Below are 23,347 nucleotides of genomic sequence, written 5' to 3'. Positions count from 1 at the left end.
ATTGTAATCTCACATAAATGCATTAAAGAAATTACAGAAATTGTTTTTTGTCCATTTGTGGTACCAGAACACTTTTGACCCACAAGCCTTTAAACTATTAACTATTACCTTTGGACACAGAACCATGAGCCTTAAAGTGTGTTGTTTAAGAACACTTGAATTTTATTGAGTGACACAATAAGGAGCCTTTATGTATCTTATTCCCACACTGATGGAATATTCTGGGCCAACAGTTTACACAGAATATAATTTAATACAATGTAATCAGTATAGTCTTACAGTACATCCGTCTGCCTTATCTGTTCAGCATGTGTTTGATCAGCTCCATGAAGCAGTCTTCATGGAGATACTGCTACAGTATCTTACTGTCTTGTTCTTAGTTCTTAAAAAGCTTTGGATTAAAACAAACTCTCCACTGAACACCAGTTCAGTTTGGAAGCTGCAGTTTTTGGAAGGAGATAACATGGCATGCATAGGAGAAACGGAGCCAGAAAGTGATCAGATAATACAATTTTTTTCAGTCACCACGCTCTAAAATTAAGTACTAGTTTGATTTAGTTCTATGAAGAATTTTCTCTTCCAAAAGGCTCCATGTAAACACAGACACTAATGAAGGCATTTCAAAAACATGACCGCAGTCACATTGCTTCGTCTCTGAAACTGAGATTCCCGCTGGCTCCTTTTAACTTGGTTAACTCCCATCGGCCTTCACCACACAGCTTTAGCTGGACATCGTGGTACTGGAAAAATAGTTAACACATAACATGATTTGAACAGATTTGAGAACAAAGTGAGAGGAGGTAGGTGAAAATGACACACAAAAATGTATTACTGATCAACTTTCAACTGATTGGCCTTTAACTCAACAATAGTGACTAAAGCACAAGCTGTATGAAATAATGGCAAAAGGTTTGAGTGTATAGACTGTAACTTCCTACAGTTACTTTAATTACATTCAGGATGTTCAGCCTACCTTCTCCAGGCTGCTGCGATGCCCCAGACTGACCAACGTCATGCCCAGCTGTTTGCAGGTTCGGTACAGCTGTGCTTCCACCTCCTCAGTCAAAGCACTAGTGGCTTCGTCTAAAACTGAAATTTAAACACCAGAAAGTTGCAGAATAGAGCATATCTTGGTACAGTAACCACAGCAAACAGCTTCAGCTCACCTGAAAAAACACACTCAGAATGACTGAAGAGTTTTTTTTAAATACTGGCACAAAATCCCAAGAACATACTTGCATATTTGGGCTGCAGGTAGAAAAGTCGTGCAAAGGAGAGGCGCTGCATTTCACCTGGAGACAGAACGTCATACCTGCAGAAGAAAAAAATAACCCAAAACACATGACAGTTGAATAGCAACAAGTAATACACAAAGTTTAAGTTTCTAATCGTTTCACTTACCAGTTCCAATCTACGTTTTCATCCAGCCCGCCCGTCCGTTTCAGGAGATTGGCCTGCACACAGATTGAGTTTTTATTTACCACGAGTGCAAATGCAAAGTATTTTCACATTTTCAAGGTGAATGCAGAATTTAGCTTACCACTCCAGCTAGTTCCAGGAATTCTATTATTCTGTCATCATCCACTGACCCTGAAAACACATAACAAAAGCACAAGAACCTCAGTTTTATCTGAATTTAGAAGCAGGAAATTAGAGGTCATCCAGGCCTTTATGTCTTTAAGACATTCCTGCAGTTTACCTAATTGATGTGTGTCATCTGGCTTCATGGATAGATAAAGCTGGGTCATCTGCATAGCAATGAAAATGTATGCAATGCTTTTGTTGGGGATTATTTTTTTTTACTCAATGAATAAAATGACAAACATTTTTAAAGTAAACTCCAGTAAATTAAATAATAAACAGTGACTGAACCAAATAATAGACAACTAAATAATACATTAGACAGAGAGCGACAGATAGTGCTGGACCAACTTCACGGCCTTTGGGCGATATGTTTATCTTATTTGTGACCTTCTCGATCTTGAAGAAAAATATGTTTATCTTATCCTCAAAGGTTTTGCCAAAACATGTGCCTCCGTGTCTAAGGAGGGAAGGATAAATGTAGGTCATTGTACTCTGTTCCTAAGGAGAATAAAACTGCCAAGTCATGATTAGGAATATGTGAGAGGGGAAGGTGTGTGTGTCTTTTATGGAGCTTTTATTGCTGATTGGAGAAGCTTGTGCCATGATGCCGGAACCAACTACTGGACGAACCAATCTGAGAAGGCCCAGTCTAAACCCCAGCCCTCTCAAACTTTGAATTGATAGCACTTGTAGTATAAAATTGTTATGTTTTGCTTAGAGCAGTGCTCTTCTGGGGAGGGAGCACAGGCAGCTGGCTGGGAAGGCCTGTGTCTCCCTCAACACGATTTTGTCATGGTTGTGGGCCAGTGGCCCAGTGTTTTGAGTTCCTTTTTATGTAGTTTCATTTTACTGTATTTTTTGGCTTGTGTTTCCGAGTGTTTCTTACTGTCTAGATCCTCAGTATTTTATTGTTAGGTGTTCTGTTTTTAGTTATCTGTAAGTTATTCAGGTTTTCTTGTGCTAAGTCTGCATGTGTGTGTGTGTTATGTTTACCGTATTTTCCGGAGTATAAGTCGCACTTTTTTTCATAGTTTGGCTGGGGGTGCGACCTATACTCCGGAGCGACGTATATGTGACATTTATAACACATGAACCAAAATACTCCAGCCACTTGACATCTCCGTGAACTGCAGCTTTAAGGCAGTCTTGCGTAACCTGTGGGCGCAGTGGATGATGGATGGAGAGCACAGCTTAACGGCAACTGGGAGAATGCGCCACCCAACTTTCCTGGAAGTCATTGGATGGATCAAGAAAACATGGGCTTCAGTGACAAACCATCCTGTTGGGATTCAGAAAGGCTGGAATAATTGGAACTGCAGCTGACAACGAGTCTGACTAACGCGACACAGAAGAGGAAGCGGCGCTTCGTCTACGGAGTGTACGGAGTTGTTTAGAAGTGACACCGAGGATGAAGAATTCAATGGATTGATGGTTTGGTTAACTTGTTAGTATGTTCTTTATGCTATGGTTATCTGAATAACTTAATGTTACGTTAACATACCGAACACGTGTTCGTTGTGCGTCATGTAGCTGAATGTGCTACGTTAGCATAACGTAGGTGTAACCGTGTTCGTCCTGTTCTTTAATCCATTATTATTTTAAATTGCCGTTCAAGATGGAATTTGTGCTCTGAGTCTCGGATTCTATCAACCCCCCCCCCCCCCCCCCCCCCCCCCCAAAAAAAAGTGCGACTTATAGTCCAGTGCGACCTATATATGTTTTTTTCTTCTTTATTATGCATTTTTTGGCTGGTGCGACCTATACTCCGGAGCGACGTATAGTCCGAAAAATACGGTAGTTACTTCCTGTTTTATTTTGACAGTCCGGTGTTCCCTGTGTTTTGTGTTTAGTTTTGCTTCCTGTGTTATTAGGTTCATTCATTTCACCTGTTGTGCCCAGCTGTTTACCCTTTTGTTGAGGGAGACACAGGCAGGCCTGTGTCTCCCTCAACAAGATTTGCCCACATGTACACGTGATTTCTTCTGATTCTCTAATAGATTAATTAACGTGTTTCAGGTGTCTTCCTTCACAAAAAAAAAAAAAAAAAAATCACACGACCTGTCACACTGAAAATAACTTCTGACACTAAAACATTTCAAAGTGGAAAAATAAATATATAGACAAAAAACATTTTCTTTTTTTTTTTTTTTAAATCTTTCTTTATTTGAGTATTACATTTTGTTTTTAATCTTATTAACACAGTACCAGTCAAAAGTTTGGACATAGTGTGTCCAGACTTTTAACTGGTACTGTATTCTGAGCAACTCAATTGGTGTTATGCAAATAAAATTGAGTTAAGCTGTACAATATTGCAGGGTAAAGATCATACAATATTATACAGAAAACCCCAACAATCAAACGGCCCCCTATGAGCAAGCATGTGGCGACAGCGGGGAGGAAAAACTCCCTTTTCAGGAAGAAACCTCCAGCAGAAGTGGGCTCAGGGAGGGGCAGCCATCTGCCTCGACTGGTTGGGTAGTAGCTTCAAGAGTACCCCCAAGAGTACCTGGCTGTTGCTATGTACCGTGAGTCACGTGACCTTAATGGCGGAAGCGCGTCTGTTCGTGTCCTCGTAATGCAGCCGATGGATACGACGCCGCATTGAGCGGGTGGGCCCGTTGCTCTGTTATGGATTCACTGATGAAATCCTGCTGACTGAAGGATGAAAGTTTGTTCAGTCTGTTTACATATTTTGTTATCTTACACAGGAGGAAGCGCTGTGGTTTAGGCTCCCTCACTGCAGACTGGCTTTTTAAGGAATCAGTCAGCCTTTTATTTTTGCTCTGTATCTTTTCTGTTTACATTTTAATAGCACGGCTGCGAGTCTTTCGTTACGGAGGAAAAAAGCATTCAATTATTTGAGGAGCATTAATATTCAGATATGCCAGTGGTTTACTGTTGAGTAATTTCTCATGTACATCTACAGCTGAATGTTAATAGAAGTGTCTGTGTGACATTTGGGACATGTAGCTTTGACTCACAAGTGCCTTTTTGTTTATACCTTTTGGGAAGGAAAAAAATATCAAGATATATTTTGTATATTGACATTCAGGTAAAAAATATTGAGATATTATTTTGGTTTATATTCCCCAGCCCTAGTAGTTCTAAACATATTTAGGGTGTTTTTTTTCCCCTTCACTTTTTGTCTCTCCAAAGATGTTATTCCTCTCTCCTACAGCCAACTACATGCAAATAACCAATTATGCAAATTAGGCGATGACATCATATAGCGACTTTTAGGACAGCCAATAGCTACTTTCCGTGCTGAGGAGTTGGCAACAGTGCATGCCTCTGTCCCGCCAAAAGGGACTCCACACAGATCAACTAATAAAGGTATTTTCCCTCTGGCTAATTAGCTGTTGAACACACTGAATATGATACCTGATGTAGGGTAAATGTCCTTCAGTGGGTAGATCACCTGTTGGGGGGGAAAAAAAGAAAAAAAAAACAACAACATTATAGTAAATTAGATTTAGTAGATTTGAAGACTTTTCATAAATGTAACACCAAACAAAGGAAAGAGACCTGTTCACGAAGAGTGCCATCAGTCAGATAGGGTTTCTGTGGCAGGAAGAGGGTTCCTCTGGGCCCAAAACACGTGGTCATCTGGACAAAACCTGAGCAAAAACGACCAGAAGACACAGTTGAAAAACTATTGAATACATTTATTTATTAAATTTTTTTGCTTAATAGTTCATATTCCTTGATTTGATAGTACCTTCACACATCTCTGCCAATGTAACATATATCTTGAATTTTTAAAAACATAAAATGCAAAGAAATTAAACTTTTGCTCTTACTGTCCCTCAAGTAAGTGAACTGCAGTACTGATAGGTTCCTAACAATACATTACAAGATCAATTTAAAACTATGACCTGTTGTTCATGTTTTTTACTTACTGGATTTTTAAAGGGGAAACATTGAGTGTTTGGGCTATATATTTATATATAAATAAATAAATAAATAAATCAGTTTTTCTTAACCTTCTGATTAAACTTGCCCTGCCATTTGATGCCTTCACATTAAATAGATCACAATGGACCAAACAGCCTCACTTCTTCTGCTCTCTCACCACTGTGTGCTTCCCACAGACGGTTAAGGACTCGCAGCAGGGATGTCTTGCCGGTGCCCGTGTTCCCCACCACCAACAGATGAGTTCCCTGGCATATTTTCAGACACAGATCCTCCACCAGCAGCTGGTCACAGAAAGGGGATTTGTATGAAAGGTGGTCCACGATGAAGGCTGTGTCCACTGGGCCTGCGTGGATGTTGAAGTCACTGTGCAGAGAAGTGATTTAGGTTAGGCTCAGAGGCTTTGGTATAAACATTAATTATTACCATCTTGTTTTTCTGTTGCCATTTCTATATGTTTAATGTAATCTGATAAATTCTGTTCACATACAGCCTGCTTCTTAAATCATTTGCACTGTGTATATTTTTTGAAGAGAATAACATGCTCATACAAACCTGTCAAAGTCGTAGCTTTCTCCTGATGCCGGGTCGTAGTCGCACTGCTTGCGTAGGATGTCATCCATCACCTCCCTCAGCTCCCCGATCCTGAGCACAACACACATACGCACACAGTTATGGAAAGGTGGCTGGTATACACAAACCTTGCTGTCATCATTTGTCCTGAGAGAGATGAATTTAAGTATGCAGCCTGATACCTGTGGGTGTATCCAGCCACATCTGACAGAGTCGTTGACAGGTCTATTAGCTGCGTGAAACCATTTATCAAGTAGATGCACACAAAGGCGTTCTGAATATGAACAAGGAGGGGGAGAATCCAAGGAGAGAGTAAATAGGAGACAAGATTATTAAACACACACAGACACACACTTGGAAGTCAAATCTGTGTGCATAAAAAGGCATCTGGAATGTTGAGGGGTATAAAAAGGATTTTGGTGCCACCTAGTGTCTAAAACACCAACAAACACTGATATATTTAATGTTTCAACTTAATTACAAGGAAAACATTAGAACAAAAATGTACACCCATGTAAGGTAATAGTTTCATTTTATGTTCTAATTTGTTATTAAAGTAATTTAAAAACTCTTTAAATGAGATAAATCAGATAACCGCTGGTTACAATCAAGGTATTCTGAAGAACATCTCTGAAAACAGAACATGTTGAACTTTGAAGCAGATGCGCTACAGCAGCAGAAGAGACGACATTGGGTGTCACTCCTGTCAGCTAAGAACAGGAAGCTGAGGCTACCAATAGAAAAACTTTAAAAAACGTCGCCTCATCTGATGAGTCTCGATTTCTGCTGTGACATTTGGAAGGTGTGGTCAGAATTTGGCATAAACAACATGAAAACATGGCTCCATTCTGCATTATATCAATGATTCAGGCTGATGCTGGTGGCATAATGATATGGGGGTATTTTCTTGGCACACTTTGGGTCCGTTAGTACCAACTGAGCTTTGTTTGCACACCACAGCTTAACATGCCCATCCATTTATGACCGTATAGTCGTCTGATGGCTGCTTCCAGGAAGATAACACGTCATGTCACAAATCTCAGATCATCTCACACTGGTTTCTTGAACATGACAGTGAGTTCACTGTACTCAAATGACCTCCACAGTCACCAAATCTCAAACCCACAGAGCACCTATGTGGTGGAACAGGAGATTCTCATCAGGGACGTGCAGCCGACAAATTGCAGCACGTGATGCTATCTTGTCAATATGGACCAAAATCTCTGAGGAGCATTTCCAGCACCTTGTTGAATCCACGCCACATAGAGTTAAGGCAATTCTGAAGGCAAAAGGGGTCCAACTGGGTACTAGCAAAGTGTACTTAATATAGTGGCACAATTAATGTACAATTAAGTAATAACAGCTTATCAGGCAACATAATAAAGTAAGTTACATACAAAAAAAAAAAATGGTTAAAAAAATATTTTCTTAAAAACAAAATTTGAAGTTGTATTCAATTCAAGCACAACTACGACCCTGAAGCCTGATCAGGAGGTCGAGGAGCGTCAGTTTCACAGCTGAAAAAACTTCTCTCTTAAACTGAAAGATCCATCAGGTTGTGTGATATACTGGGATTAGGAAAAGCTGAGAATGAATCACATTTTCATCTATACTGCAGTGCCCAGTAACAAAATCAAATGAAATCATGCATCTGTGTCACTGCTGCCTAACCAGGACAGATGTATATAATTCCAAAGACTTAAAAATCAAAACTATGATGTTTTTGTTTTGTTTTTTTAAAACCACCCAGCATTGTTATAAGTGGCTCTGTTATAGGTTCCATTTTCATGTAAAGAAAAAGAGAAATTTAAGTCCGTAAAGACATAAAACGTGTCTACCTTGCTGATGAGAGCACTAAGTTCACCAGGACTGAGGCCATCGTAAACGCCGCTAAAGATGGGAATGGCGATTATAATGTAGCTCAGGAAGCCTCCAAGGTAGTCAAATGTGTTCACGCCAACTGTGAAAGGAGACGTCAGAGGTTAAGACTACTTGCTTAATCAAAATATGTGTGTAATGCAATCATGATAAATGTAAAGTACAGAATTTTCTTACTATAAAGCCAGAGCTCTTTGTTTATGAGCCTCTTTTGAGTATGCAACAGAGCCTGCAGCCTGCGGTCCGTCCTCATGTGCTCCACTTTACCGGCTCTGAAAGTAGGGACAGTTACATTTTTTTTCCACGCTGTTCTTTGGTTTCATTCGGTGTCCAAACAAGTTAAATTAAAAAAAAACTTAATAAAACTTTCTAGCACTTTCAGTAACAACCGCCTTTGCAGCATCCTTTATGTTGTAATTGTGTCTCACCTGTAAAAAGCTGCAGACTCTGCATTGACACGGATCTGCATGTGCTTGAATCTAGACATCAAAAACATGTTTGTGTAAAAAACGCACTTTCAATTTTCAAACTATGCAAATTACAATTTTAAAGGAGACCTATTTTGCCCATTTCCTGATTCATACTAGACTCTCTACTATAGTATCTTTGCATGATTCACAGTTCAACTTAATCCCCATTTGCTGTATCTTATACTGGTTCATTCACTCCCTTGAAGCCAGCTTTCTTTGAATTGGCTGCCCCTTGCAAACAGAAGGTTTGAAGATTTCAAAGCAGGTTCAACACAGTCAGTCCCTGAACACAAAGTGAGACTCTTGGAACATGTGACAGATTCCTCTTTAAAAAAAATAGCAAACTGATGCATATCCTGTGTTACAAAGAAGGCATTGCACCAAAGTCTCCAGATACTTCCTCTTAACAAAGCCCTGATATCTTTGACAATAAACAGAGGAAGTACAGGAAGGATTTGCATCAAACAAAGCTGGAAAACACCCAACAGCTCTGTTAAAGGTTAACTCAATCTGTTAGCACAAATTTACTCACAAAGACTGCACCTACCTGAAGTCTCCCTCCAGCTTTTCCTGCTCAAACAGGGTTGACACAATTGGCCCCATAAGGATTTTATTGGCAATCGTCCCGATTACAAAGTAACCAAAGATGCTCACAGGACCGATCCAGCCGGTGCTGCAAAGCAAAGCGTGTTACATCAAAATGCATGAAAACAGCACAACACTTAAAGCACACGCAGTGAGTCATTTTGCTGCAGTTACAACGCACATTTAACCTTTTCCCTCTCTGGAGGCCACTGCATCAAGTCCAGGACATGCATATATACTGTATGTTATATAAATGCACCATTTTCAAAGGTTACCAAGTATGGCACGATCACAACGAAGACCACCTGGTACTACAATGACTAAAATGGATGTAAAATTAGTTGAGCCTATTGCAGCTGAGGATTTTTAGAAAGGGTTAAGGGTCACTTATTGTTACAAGGCTGTTATCCACTCTCTAAATGACAGTCATTGATAAGTTGAAAGTAAACTGTCATTATTTTCCAGAGTTTTCCCAACTTTTACTGTGGACTGATGATAAGGATGATGAGCCTCTTCCCATCCATAGAACCAGAGCTTGCTCTTTTGCCCTCACTGTTTTGCAGCCTGGTACTTAATTTGAGGTTGTTTCTTTCAGATGGAAATGTCAAAATGGGCTTAGGGGTTACCAAAAAAAAAACACCCCAATTTAGCCTGAATTTTAATAAGGTCAGAGCTGCAGCAGACCTTTTGTAGTTGTAGCACATAAATAGAGCACATGTGCTGCCTATAAATGAAATATAAAATGTATTTCTGTTTCTATTTTTCAAAGTCAGTCTTTTTTTTTATATGTTCTCTGGAATTCTCTAAAGGACAAATGCTCGTAAATGTGGCTGTAAAACTGTGACGCCTTAATGATCTCTGACATACAGTATGACGGGGATGATCATACAACACGCTCACCTGTGAAAGCAGTGGTACGTGTAGTAAGTCAGGGTGAACGGTGAGATGATCAGGCGACTCGCCATGCTGCTCATCTGCTTACACAACCTCTCTGTATCCTGACTGATCCGCTGGTCTCTGCACGCAACAATCCAATCTTCAGTCACGTTTTAGCCACAAATGTTTTCACACATAATAATGCACCGAATATGAAAATCATTCAGGCTTACGGGTTGTCTATGTCCTCCCTGAGCACATTGAGCGTGTAGTAGACTCTGCCCTGGAAGTAGGCTGAATGGAGGCTCTCTGTTAGAGTCTTCCTCCAGCTAACATACATCTGATTGCAAATGTACTGGTCGAGACTTTTCAGCTGTGTGAGAGAGACAGGAACAAAGGCAGAGAGAAAGAAAGGTTGTTTTAGAGAGACAAATAGCGAGACAAAAAAGGGACCCTACATGGTGACCTCTGCGAGACTAACTCGAATAAACATAATCTCAAATATCAGAAAAGGCCACAGACGTTCCTTTAAACAGGAACACGGTAAAATAAGCTGACTGAAGAATGTCCAATTCCCCTGACTCTAAAGTTAGAGTTCCTTAGGTTCCGAATCCAAGCAGATATAATCAAGACCAAACGCATGAGGCGATAAAATGAGCATGTCAGGTTGCTCTGACCTTATAACGTTGCTATTTTTACAGCAATGATCCAAAAGGGTGATGTCATGCAGTAAAATATAAGAAACTATTTATTCAACTTTTGATTTAGCTAGATAACGTACAGTACAGGGAACAGAATATCTGTCCCCTTTTTCAAAAAGATGGCATAACAAATAAAAGCTTTTGTTTAATAATGTGGAGTTGCAGAGACTTACTGTTTGTAAAAATCTTTTATTTCATAAACAAAACCTTTACTACTCTACTTGGGTTAATTAAGTTATATTTATTTCCGCCCCAGTTTGATCTCGAGAGGTGACACAAAATCCCTTTGGGGTTGCCTCGGGAAGGGGATCCGGTATCAAGACTTGAAACTACTGCTTCAGCAACCCCTTGTGAATCTGGGAGCAGCCAAAAGTAGCTAGTTAGGCATTTCTTTTTAACATGAATGTCATGAATATAATACGACTCGCTATTATAAATTAAAGTTATAATAGCGAGTCGTATTACTCCCGAAAATCCAATTTTCTGGAGTGACTTGGCCAAAAAAGCATAGACAGACATCTTTTACAGCTAAATTTGGACATGAGTGAAGAGTAAAAGCTGAAAGTCCAAATTCCATGTACAGCAAAGGAGAAAGAAGAGGGGCTATCTGAAGAATGACAGATAAATGTTCCTCTGTGTCAGTAGGTTGACTTCTGCCTTCCCTCTGCTACTTCAACTTACTGTGGAGTTGAATAAAATGAGCACCATGGCAGTGCCCACCAGGCTCCTGAAGCCTGAGTAGTCTTTGTCTGCCAGCACATTGTAGAAGTGGCTGGGGAGGACTCCCACCTGGTAAATAATCAGCTGCTCTGATGGCAGAAAAACAGATGTGTCAGCACATTGCATTGTGAGGAGTCAGTTCAAACAGACACTCGTAAAAGAGCAACGCGATGAGCTAAAGGTCAACAAGAAAGAGGAGTCGAACAGGCAGGGAAGAAAACTTGCCCAAACTTAAATTACAGCCATTTAATAGTTTTCTGCTCTTGTTGTTGTATTTCTCCTTCTGTTTTTGGAACTCCAGCTGTTACCTGTCAGAGTAACGCCCAGCAGCGTCCCAAACATCAGGGCACTCTGACTGGTCCATGATGGGAACAGGACCTTCTGGATGCTGCAGAACCTCTGCACAAACCTCCAGTCTAACTGCGGCCTGATTTACGGAAACACAGAGAGAAAGAGAGGAAATTTAAAAACCACGTTTCACGTTGACCTTCACTTCCCATCCTGCAGAGTAGGAAAGCTTCTTACCTGTCCCTGCCTCTGGCATTTGTCTTTTCCAAACGAGGCATATGCGCTACCGGCAGAGGACTTGTTTATGCAGAGAAAACTTCACAGAAGTCGTTCGTGTTTCATTAGCTAATGACTAGTAGCAGGTAAACTATTTTAACAGCTAGCGAGGAACATTGGAAACGAAATTCAACAAAAACGATCTAAAACAATTATCTTATTTATTGCTGTCCCGGAAACATCCGTTAGCTAACGCCGGGTATCCTTAATGTAACAAATCCTGCTGTCCTGTTGCTCCACCGTGAACCGCAGGAGTTAAAAAAAAAAAAAAACAATGTTTTGAACGGTGACTGTCAAACTACGGACTTCCGGTTTAACTGCGGTTTTCAAAATAAAAGCTCCATCAGCTTTAAGGAGAAATTAAAAAATTCACTGGTGAAAGTTATTTTACACCACTGCACGTGTCAATATTTGATCAGACTTATTACCTCCGCTAAGGAGGTTATTGTTTTCGGTCGCGTTGGTTTGTTTGTTTGTCAGCAGGATTACTCCAAAAGTTATGAACGGATTTCGATGAAATTTTGTGGACTGGTTGGAAATGACAAGAGGAAGAAGTGATTAAATTTTGGAGGTGATCCGGATCACGATCTGGATCCACGAATTTTTTTTAAGGATTCTTCACTATTGCGGGATAGGAGGTTATTGTTGTCTGGGAAAGATGAAAGATTATTTCACAGTATTTAGATATACGTATTACAGCGTCAGTGACTCTATGGCCTTGGCGGAGGTTTGCGCTCTCTGAGTGCTTCTAGTTTATTTTTCAAAATGTTCTAGCAAAAATTTGTGATATTCAGCACATTTATGCTCTGAAAAAAGCAACAACAAAAAAAAAAACACCTACTAGCCTGTACCAGGCATCCCTAGGTGAGAATTCAGTCACCACTGCATCTTGGTTTAATGATGACTATTATATTCAGTCTTTGTTGAAACAGAGGCATTGATTAATATTGCACAATTGTGTGTTGTTTTACAGGCACTGATTAATGCTTTCATTAGATTGTCAACTACTAGCTTTTTAAGGTGGTTAGAATACAATTTAAATAAGGAAAAAAATAAAAATAACAAAATGTATACTCTTTCACATAATGTATAATATGCACCATGACTAGTGCAAGCCAAAAATAAGTGGATTATGAGTCTTTAAAATGATTTAACTATATAAGGAATTGAAGGCACTTAAAAATCCTAATGCTGTTGTTGTCTATCTTATGATCAGTGTTGACAACACTCTAAATGAGAGCACAGTAGTCTAAAAATCCCAGATGCACTGAATGGCTTCAATCCATTTCCTTCTTATTCAATTCAGGGTTGTGGTTGGGCTGGAGCCTAGCCCAACCATCATAGGGCGAGAGATGAGGTACTCCCAGGACAGGTCGCCAGTCTATCTGGTGAATGTGAGTAAATTTCAGATGAAATCAAATAAAAGAAAATAAAAAAGAAACATTTTTTTTCTTTTATTTATTTTTTGTTTCCAAATGTTTTAAATGGACACAGGCCTCAGATAACAAAAAAGGGAGAACTGATGGATGTAGTAGATCTATAAATAGCCCGATATGTTCTGATATAAGTTGGGCATTAATTACAAATAGTTACAACAATCAGACAAGTAATAGGGTCCAAGCCTTTGCAGACTGCACAGTAAGGACAACTGAAATGTCACTGGACTTCATAAAGTATGAATATTATATTTATTTTTTCCCCCACCCAGACAACCACTCATCAAATCCAATGATAAAATAGTTTATCAAAAATATCTGTTTTCATTCATTCTCTACTTTCAGTTGACTTTACTTAAATTTGGGCCAAAATTGCACAAGAAATATACAAAAAAAAAAAAAAAAACTGGCAAGACACTGTTGACTGTGGTAATGTAGAAACAAAGTGACGACATGTAAAACCCACTCAAATTTAAAGAGTTCTCCATATTTACATACAGATCATTAACTGCCCTGACACCCAAAAGCTTAAATACTTACAGCACCTGTCACTGCTTTCAGGCAGTTTCAGTTTAAAAATGGCAACAAATTAAAGATGAAGCAACTTCAGACTTTATATATATTAATGGTTTGGTTTATTCCCAGAGACTGAAACTCTCCAATAAAAATGTTATGATATATTTGAACAATAGATTCCACAATGATGAACATGAGCATCATTACAGTACTTTGTATTTGTGTAGTTCCAGTTAACACTTAAATGTGTCAACCACAGGCAGATCTTAAAGGATAAGGCGGCTGATATCCTATTTAATAAGTCAACAAAATCCCCCCAAAAGACCAAAACCAACAATGTGTTAATACCTCAAAATGACTTTTAAACTCCTCCAGAGTGTAGCTGTCAGCCCTTGAACTTAAGCCTATAGCTCTTTAAAACAACTGGGTACTGTAGTTTTTATCCAGTAATTATTTATGAATAATTAATACTCAGTCCAGTTCATTGTAGCAGCATGACCGCATATGCAAGTCATGGTAATGAAACGCAACACCTGAGGGGTATATTACAGATGAAGTTCAACACAGACAGGCTTTCTTTGCCTCAGTGGACTCGACAAAACCTATACCATTACAAATAGGACATTAATCCATCCATCCATTTTCTTCCACTTATCCAATTCAGGGTCACGGGGGCGGGGCAGGCAGGGTATAACCTGGACAGGTCGCAAGAGATTAATGTGAGGATTTATCACACAGAGCGGTAAAAATAAACATTTTAATTCAAGTTAGTTGTTTTATCGATCTTGAAGCTGCTGTTAATTTCTTAGTGATGGCTTTGAAACTTTACACGGGATCCACTTAAATATTAAAGCTTTACTGTCTCACAGCCTAATTAAGGAGACGTGGAAATCACTTCAGTTTGTCTGCAGATCAAAGTGAAATTAATTTCACTAACCTAACAGGTATTCTCGGCATGTGTTCTGTGTTCTAGTACCTGCAATTCCAGCAATGCAAAACAGACATCCTTGATTCTAATGTGCTGCTCTAACAATATAACAATATAATAGCTCTAACATTTCCTGCATCGCCAAATTTATACATGCACATGTGGTGGTTCGTTCAGTGGTTTTAGTAAGATACAGCTTGCACATATAGAACATATTTCTCAAAGAATCAGTGAGAATGAGCTCATTTTAAACCAAAACTCTGAGCACAACCTGCTCCCAACCAGGTTATGGTGTTCACCACAGTGATTTAGCCAGATAAAAAGATCAACTTTTGTGACACACAAAACTCTGAAGTTAAGTAGTAACTCATAGTACACCCCTCTGGCTGGATTCACCCCATATTGAGGGTCGATTCATTATTGGTTCTAGTCTTTTGATGTGATTTAATGATAAGGGAAACACAGAATAGCATAGGATTTATCCTTTAAATCATCCTCTATCATGCAGAAACAGAAACTTCACTTGGGTCAAAATAAGCAACATGTTTCCACGTGCTGTTGGCCGTCACCATGTCAGCAGGACATGACAGTTTACACACAATGCTTAGGCAAGAGCTAAGACCCTAAAGAGGAGAGGCACAAAGCACACGCAACTGAAACCCACAACACTGTAGACGATGTAGCGATACGGCAGCTCCACTTTCATGTGCTGTCTCGCCCGTCTTACATCGTCTGTGGGCAGCCCGAATAGTCGACATAAGAAGGGAATTGTCAGTGCTTTCATAACCATCCTTGTGACGAGGATGACGGCAACTCCAATGAAGAAGCGTAGCAGGGAGCGTAACACTAAGCTAATACTGAGTGATGGTAAAGTTAGAGGAAGCGAGGAAAGTGGGGGATCTAGCAGCATCCCCAGCTGATAGTTCACATGAGAAGCTAAAGCAGCTCCTGCTCCAGTGCCCAGTGCCTGAGCTGTATCGCCCCGAGAAGTGCTCCAGGAATCCAGAGAGAAAGCCACAAGTCCAAAGCTCACATGCGACAAGACAATCACAAGTGGAGCATAGTGGCCCATCATGTAGTAGTTGTCGATCTTTCCCAGGATTGGCTGGAAGAAGGCAAGAACAAGGAGGGCGTACAAGAAACCACTGATTACCTCCTGCAACACAGGGACATAAATTATTGTAAAGCAGCAGCAAAAGACAGTTTCAGTTGCATTAAAGTAATGAAAAAGGCCTATCAATGCAAACTGATAATGTATGCTTAATAATGGAGTTAACATTAAAAAAAAGGAATAGCAGTACACATTTCCAATAAACAACCAAACAAAAATTCCTTTCTTGCTACCTGCCCTAGGAGGCGCTTCACTTACACTTTCCTCCCCAAAACATTTCCTCTAAGCTGCAGATTTCCCCAGTCATAAAAAAGTCCAATCAAGATCAGGTGAGGCGCTGACTGATGAAACAGGTGTTACCATTGGAGGAAACAGAATCTCCTCAGAGATGCTGCCAGGTCACAGGTTTTCAGGTCAGAGAATCTAATCTAATCTCAGGGCTTTAATTTGTTTATTGGCTCTACTAACATAAATTTACATTAAAATCATAAATTTCAAGTTCATTCTTATGTTATCAACCTGTTAATGCACTTCAGTGAATACAAAGAAATGTCAAAACACTGTATATTAAAATTAGATATAAATAAATCCAGGAAATGGTATTAAAAGTTTATCACTAAATCCTCTGTGGGATTACTTGCATTTAATGAGCTACACGTCTTTTCTAATTACTTAAGTTACATATAGTAGGAAGCGTATTAAGTAATCAGAAATCAGTTAATTTGATATTAACAGTTGAAAAAAATACTTGAGAACTTGTTTGTGGCTTTAGAGAAATTTTACACTAAAGCTGGTCTGACAGCTGCTCTCACTGGAACCGCTGCACTCAGAAAATTAAAATATGCGCACAAGTGATTTCATAGACACAGACAGCTCACAGCAGGTACTGTACATCTGCTCTTACAACACGTGAGGCACAAATGAATGAAATCACTGACACTGGAAGTTCTCGGAAATGTATTTTGCTTCCCTGAAGTTTTACATTTGACCAGGTTCAGGCTGAAGTGGGACTGCAGTATAAAAGGCTGCAAGTCATAATGGAAGTAAAAGATCCGGGATGAGGATCATCACTTTATTTTCTTATTATTTCAGTGAGAAAATATTCATTTCATGTTAAAGACTGCACCTGCTTACCAGAACAGAGTGCATCCCCATGTACACTCGGCTTACACAGACCAGGACACTCCAGCTGAGAGCCACACAGAAGCCCAAGAGGAAAGGATACTGTAAGAGAAAGCAGAACGCTGCATTAAAAAGTTGGAAAGATGCCTGAAGACACTCAAAAACATGTAGACTTTGTGGAACAGAGCAGCCTCATGCAGTACATCTGGAGGACTTTTTTTTTTTTTTTAATTATCTTACGGCCACAAAGCAGCAAGAAGCTGTTCAGATCAATACATATATTACAACAGCAATATGCTCAATTGACGTTAAGTCACCCGGGCTGTTTACTGTCAGAAGAAATAACAGCTCTAAGAACTACTGTGATCAGCACATTAATCATACTGTATTTGGCTGATATATGTTCTCAAAGAAACTGATACAAAGGTCACTGAAAGCAGGTTGTGAAATCAAGTCAAAGTCTCCGGCCATGCTCGCAGCTCCGTCAGCCTGCACTTTGGCACAGCAGTGCGTGGAGCTGAATACTAACATCTGCACGCTCACAGTGACCACAATGCTGAGGGATCTGTTTACCACCAGCATTTGCTGAGTAACAGGACACTGGTGAGAACTGAAGCCAGTGAGATCCTTGTCACTTTTCCAAGTGTAAACTCAAGTATTGTGAGAGTACAGTGACCTGATTGTAAATGGTAAATGGTCTGGTTCTCATAGCGCTTTTCTACATGAGCAGCCCCCACCCCCACTCCGGCGACCGATACCACCGGGCTGTGAATTTTATTACTGGCTAGAACCCTGTATCTGTCGTGCCATATTAATATTGGCTTGGCTAAATGTTTGAAAAATAGTATGAAGAAAAGCTGAACATCTTTATAGCAGCTGAGCTATTCTGATATTGAGGCTTCCTGTGTTTCTCTAGCACAAGAGGGGAGAATAAATAACACCAAAAACAAAATTGCAAAAACATTGGCACTGGCTATCAGCCAACTTGTGGTTTATACATTTAGATAACCCTCCAAATCAACCTTGAAAGTGCTTTATGGTGTACATCTTATCTTTTGTAACCAGCTTCTCTGAAATATTTCACATCTTCCTTTAAAGTCCTGACACTGCAGCAACTTAATGACACTGAAAAAGTTCACGCAGTACACACAGCTGCATTTATTCAGTTCAAGGCCTGAGTGCAGGTGTACATCGACAACAAAAACTATTCAGGTGCTGAGCGCTTCCTCCCTGGTGGGAGACCTCGCTCTCTCTTTCCCTACTTTTTATCTCTCTGCCAAAACTCCCCTTATATCCTGCCTGTCTTGGTTCCTTACTTCCTTTTTCTGTCTCTGCCATTGCTCAACGATGCAGGCCACATGCAGTGACCACAGATTCTTTGACAACTCGTGTTTTTGTCTCTGGCATGTGCCATTATGCATTACAGCTATTACTACAGATCAACGCTGCAACATTTTAAGAAGAGAAACTTAAAAGGACCCCTGTTACAATGTTTCCTTCATTTGTTTAGGTTTGTGATACTGCATCACTGTGCAGGCTGGAAAAAGTAGTGAGGCATATGAAAGAGAAGGGTAATAGTCTTACCTTTCCAAATGAAAGAAAGATTAGGTAAGCATTAACTGTAGTTTGGGTCTCTAATTAATCATAAAAGATGGATTTAAGAGTCGCTGTCTTATCTGTTTTGGGGCAGAGTTAATTTCTTTTTTGGTAATTTACTGATTGATCATAACCCGTTCACAGCATTAAGACACATTTGTAGCTGTGTTCATTGTTGTGTTTTAAGTTAAACACAATTTTAACTGGCGTATGCAGGCAGTGGATTAAGTTGAAAAAAAAGTTGTCGAGTTGAACTAATCTTCCCCACCCACTTTCCCAGAGAACAGATTCAATCACACGACAACTTCAACACTGTCTCCTCCCGAGTAGAATTCAATACTTCCTTTTGTTTTTATATGATCAAACAATAAGTCATTGTTTATTTAAATTAAAAAAAAAAAAAAGAAGCTTCCTTCTCTCTCCTTACATGAACCTCTGATACAACCTGTTGGTCCACTTATTGAATGTCTTATATGGGGCACAAATGTAATGCTCACAGAGGATTAACTGGGATTTAAAAGGCAGCCAGTGCTTTTTCAGTCCTTCAGTCAGACTGGCCAGCTGAACCTCTTTGACACAGAGTGTCCAGGCACAAAAATAAAAAATGAAAGTAAGCTGCGCTTTCTGTGGGTTTGGACCTTTGAAATCTAAGGCAACATGAAAAACAGTCTTTACATTAGAGCAGCAATGATTCGAGTAACTTGAGTAAGTCAATTATAAAATAAATCCTCAATGCAAATATTTTGCTTCAATGCTATGTTTAATTCACAAATTCAGTTGCGCTCAGGTGTCACCATGTAAGCACCAGCATTTCACCCACATTTGCAACTAAAAATAAACCTGCGATACTATTTAGGACCATGTGTGTGAATAAAAAAGTATTAGAACATTTAAGTCCATGCAGCCCCGACTTTATCAACAAAAGGCCTGATAACAAAACAGCAGTTGTGAAGACGATGTTATCACAGTTTAACGTGAAGCCGGAGTCTGTCTACATACATGGCGGACCGCAAAGAGGCGGAGCTGGTTTTTTTTTTTTCAAATATATATAAAAATATAAAAGCTTTTCTTTCACAGGCAAGTGAAAATTTTTATTTAAAAAATACATGAGGCCAGTAAAGCTCTGGGCCACTGACCTGGGGCTCTTGGGCTGGACACTGAATTATTATTAACATAAATTTTTATCATGTACACCATCAGAACGTCTGTTGAAAACATTGTATTAAAGCACAGGACACACCCCAGTTCTGAGAATGCTGGTATGCTCACTTTTCTTCATGCTCCTTTTAAGGCTTACAGACACACATACTGACTCACTCACTAGCACACGTAAACATGCAGGCGCGCACGCATGCACATGCACGACCACACACACACACACACACACACACACACACACACACACCAAATTTACCTAATCCAGGAGATACAACACTGTCAGATCTCTTGTTTTGCTTCCTACTGATGTAAGAAAACCTTCCAAGAAGACTGAGTAAAGGCTATTTAACTTTATGCCTTAGTTTAGGTTGTATGTATACCTTATTGCATTTGAGATTGACATAACACTGACAGAATACTTGATCAACAGCTGCAGCCCTAATGTCGATGTTAACATTAGATCTTTGGAATCTAAGGCAACGTTAAGAAGAAGAGTCTTTGCACTAGTGTTCAAAGGGCATGCCTTAGAAATTTCACATTTGTAAATCCTTTGTGATGGCATATAAAGGAAAGCTTATATAAAGAAAAGCTGTGTATTAATACCATATTTAAAGTAAAGCCAACTAATATTTGACATTTGCCCTCAAAATATTCAAAAATGTGCACCCCTCCCCCAGTGGAAAACAAAATGAGAAGTTCACCAAGTGTCATCCTGACACAAAAAGAAGCGAAACAGCAGCAAATCATGCTTATGCAGCATTTCACCATCATATAAGGGAATTTGGCAAAAAAATTAAAAAAAAGGAAAGAAATTAGCCCTTGCAAAGCAAAGTCACCAGGACTGGAAAATGCTCTTTGCCTTGAATATGTGCAGATCAAACATGCCTATGTATGCAGTCACCCCCTCGAAGGTCATTCTGAACCAAAAAGATCTCCACTATAGAGGTGAAAGTAACACTTAAGGCATAATTTATGATACAACAATTGTGTCTGTTTGCAGAGGTATTTGCCTGTGGAGAGGGGTTTTCAACCAATGCAAACATGCTCCTGTGCAGTCCTCCAAAATCCCAACTGCATGGTGCTTGATGTGGATGACACTGTGCTTCAGCTGAATGCTGATTGGTTGACAAATGGGCCAGAACAGGGAGAAGAGTGACAGCGGAGTTCACCAGAAATGGGAGACGAGCAAAAACCCATAAAAAGATTTCTAAATAAATAAATTGTGGGATGAAAAACAGACAATAGCTGCAGTGGACACTTTTCATTGTTTCAAGAGTCTGTTTCTCTTCAGCTCTTTGTATGTTACAACTTCACTGTTCACCACGGCTGACTGATGGACCAACAACAGCACAAACAAGAGTAGCCCACAGACCAGTTGTACCACATATTTTTGACACTGCCTGCATCTGACAGACGCTCTTCTGTGGGGAGACAGGCCGTCTAAAGCTGCCAACACTGAACCGTAATCTCCACTTTACACAATACAGACATATGTACTGATCTCATATGACAGATTCAGATAAGAAATAGAAATATCACTAAACATTGTGGTTGTTTTAAAGACATTTACAGAGTCACACATTCTCTTTGACCAGCAGATGTATTAAATAGCACCTTTTAGTCAAACATAATATTTCTATATAAACAGTGTGGATTAACACTTCCAGGGGTGCTACAGTGTGCATGCAAAGTGTATGCATTCTGTTCAGGGCTGTTCCTGTACAGAGGATTTTTTTGGTGCCCTCCAGAGAGGTTGAGCCAGAGGAAAGCCATTGCGTGGATTGGGCCTTGAAAACTCTGCTATGAAGCTGGGACTACTGGGATCTCAGTTTTATTATGGAGGATCAGACTGTACTGGAGTCTCTCTGTAATTTTAACTGCATTAATCACAATTTTATGCGGACTGATCATGCTTACCACCATGCACAGTGAACATCCAAAGGCACATTCTGGGACAGAACAATTTTTTTTTTCCACATTAAAATAACAACTCATTAAAACGCCTGCTGAGATGCTTTAACTGCAAGATATTTACCTGCTCCCATCCACCAACGGTTTACACAGTGACTGCACCACTGAATTAAAAACAAGAACACCACATCATTTCAGGTGCTCCCTTGTTCACAAGGGGTCACCCCAGCAGGTTGCACCACGTTTGATTTGGCAGAGCTTTTACACCAGATGCCCTTCTTGATGAAATCCCAAAGGGATTTGTGCCTCCTCCCAGAGCAGCTTTTGCTTGTTAGGCAAATGTGTAAACCACTACACTATGGAGGCACTTGATTACACCACTGAATTAAGAAGAAGCTAAGATGAAAGCTCTCCATATGCAGACAAACTGTTTGTTTAGTTTGTAAATATCTTATCATCTAAAATATAACCTCAGCCACTCTGTCTCTTTCTAGATTTGACATTTGCAGCATGCATTGTGAAGCTAAAGCACTTACTCTACTACATTAATTTTAAAGTTTTAGTTACTAATTATTTGGATTTTCTTCTTCTGGGGTGTGACAAACTCTGACTACATATTTATTACCTTTTTATTTTAAGTGCATAAAGCACCTGGCCTGTTTACATACACTCACCTGCCACCGTCCGTAGGTCAGCATGAAGAGACAGAAAGGCAGGGCCGTGCCCGTCATGGCGTGCGTGGAGGGCATACTGTACTCGGAGTTGTAGAAGACCTCCACCTTTACCACAGGGGGAGAGGCCGGTCGGGACCAGCGGATCATGTCCTTGGTGGACTGTCCCACGAACAGGTTCCAGGCCCAGACCACGATGAGTCTCCGGCTAACCAGGGCGTCGATGTTCCAGAAGAGGAAAGGGAAGAAGGCGATGAAGAACATCTCGTTGCCCAGCTCAGTGCCAAAGGTGAACAGGTAAAACAGAAACTTGTTGTGGATCAGGAACTCCTGACCGGTATCCCCGGTCAGTGAGTTCCTCCGGAGGGGTTTTGCTATGGTGGTTTCTGAGTCTGCTGCAGCTGATGAGGAGGAGGAGGAGCCATCGGGCTCGGCGGTATCGTCGACCAGCGTCCCGTTAACTTGCGGTATGGGGCCATCTCCGGCTGCTCCATTCCCAACACCTGCATCTGAGCTCTGTGCGCTCTGCTGGACCCTCTTCCTCAACCCGGGACGGTCCGGTTCCGACCCCCCGCTGTCCGGTGTGGTCGATTTATCCGGAAATGTCCCTTTAACGCCGCAGAAATTTTGAAACCTCGCTACAAGTTGGGGGTCTTGTAAATAATTACAAATCTGCACAAATGTCTTTACAAAGTTCGCCATGACTTAAAATAGTTTTATAACAGTTTTTTAAAAAATAAATAAAATAAGGACGCAGCTCTATTTAGTCTAAGAAACGGAGTTCATCATCCAGGAAGCTAGACAGAAGCACAGCTCGTCGGCGGCTGCCGAGCTAGCAGAACGGTTAGTTTACACTCCTGCCTGCTGTCTGCATTCAAAGCACCGAGCTTGAATAGTAGCATGGAAGCTCTGGCCCCGAGCACCCAAAGTCCGTTACAGTTAACCATTACGTCACTGCGTCCGTAACGCAAATTCATACAACCGCCGACTAACTGCGTCAGCCAGTTACTCCTGGGTTTCCTTGGATTCTTCTTC

General features: G+C 40.2%; 2 protein-coding genes across 2 annotated transcripts; both read right to left on the bottom strand.

Annotated features, from left to right (window-relative positions):
• Nucleotides 1-164: 164 nt before the first annotated feature.
• Nucleotides 165-12,147, bottom strand: abcd4 (ATP-binding cassette, sub-family D (ALD), member 4). Its single transcript, XM_030721470.1, has 19 exons — nt 11,825-12,147; nt 11,608-11,726; nt 11,261-11,388; nt 10,112-10,251; nt 9,903-10,019; nt 8,965-9,090; nt 8,376-8,426; nt 8,125-8,219; nt 7,908-8,029; nt 6,252-6,343; nt 6,052-6,141; nt 5,657-5,862; nt 5,110-5,201; nt 4,966-5,002; nt 1,541-1,590; nt 1,402-1,454; nt 1,236-1,312; nt 974-1,089; nt 165-740 (listed from the first exon to the last, which is right to left on the bottom strand). The coding sequence occupies exons 1-19, from the start codon at nt 11,863-11,865 to the stop codon at nt 639-641; spliced, it is 1,854 nt and encodes a 617-aa protein (XP_030577330.1). The 5' UTR covers nt 11,866-12,147; the 3' UTR covers nt 165-638.
• A 1,189-nt stretch (nt 12,148-13,336) lies between these two features.
• Nucleotides 13,337-23,338, bottom strand: LOC115774773 (sphingosine-1-phosphate phosphatase 1-like). Its single transcript, XM_030722180.1, has 3 exons — nt 22,316-23,338; nt 16,989-17,078; nt 13,337-15,899 (listed from the first exon to the last, which is right to left on the bottom strand). The coding sequence occupies exons 1-3, from the start codon at nt 23,012-23,014 to the stop codon at nt 15,348-15,350; spliced, it is 1,341 nt and encodes a 446-aa protein (XP_030578040.1). The 5' UTR covers nt 23,015-23,338; the 3' UTR covers nt 13,337-15,347.
• Between the last annotated feature and the right edge of the window lie 9 nt (nt 23,339-23,347).

The sequence above is a fragment of the Archocentrus centrarchus genome, chromosome 24, assembly GCF_007364275.1.
Source record: "Archocentrus centrarchus isolate MPI-CPG fArcCen1 chromosome 24, fArcCen1, whole genome shotgun sequence".
Taxonomy (NCBI): domain Eukaryota; kingdom Metazoa; phylum Chordata; class Actinopteri; order Cichliformes; family Cichlidae; genus Archocentrus; species Archocentrus centrarchus.
This window is presented reverse-complemented; position numbering and strand designations above follow the sequence as displayed.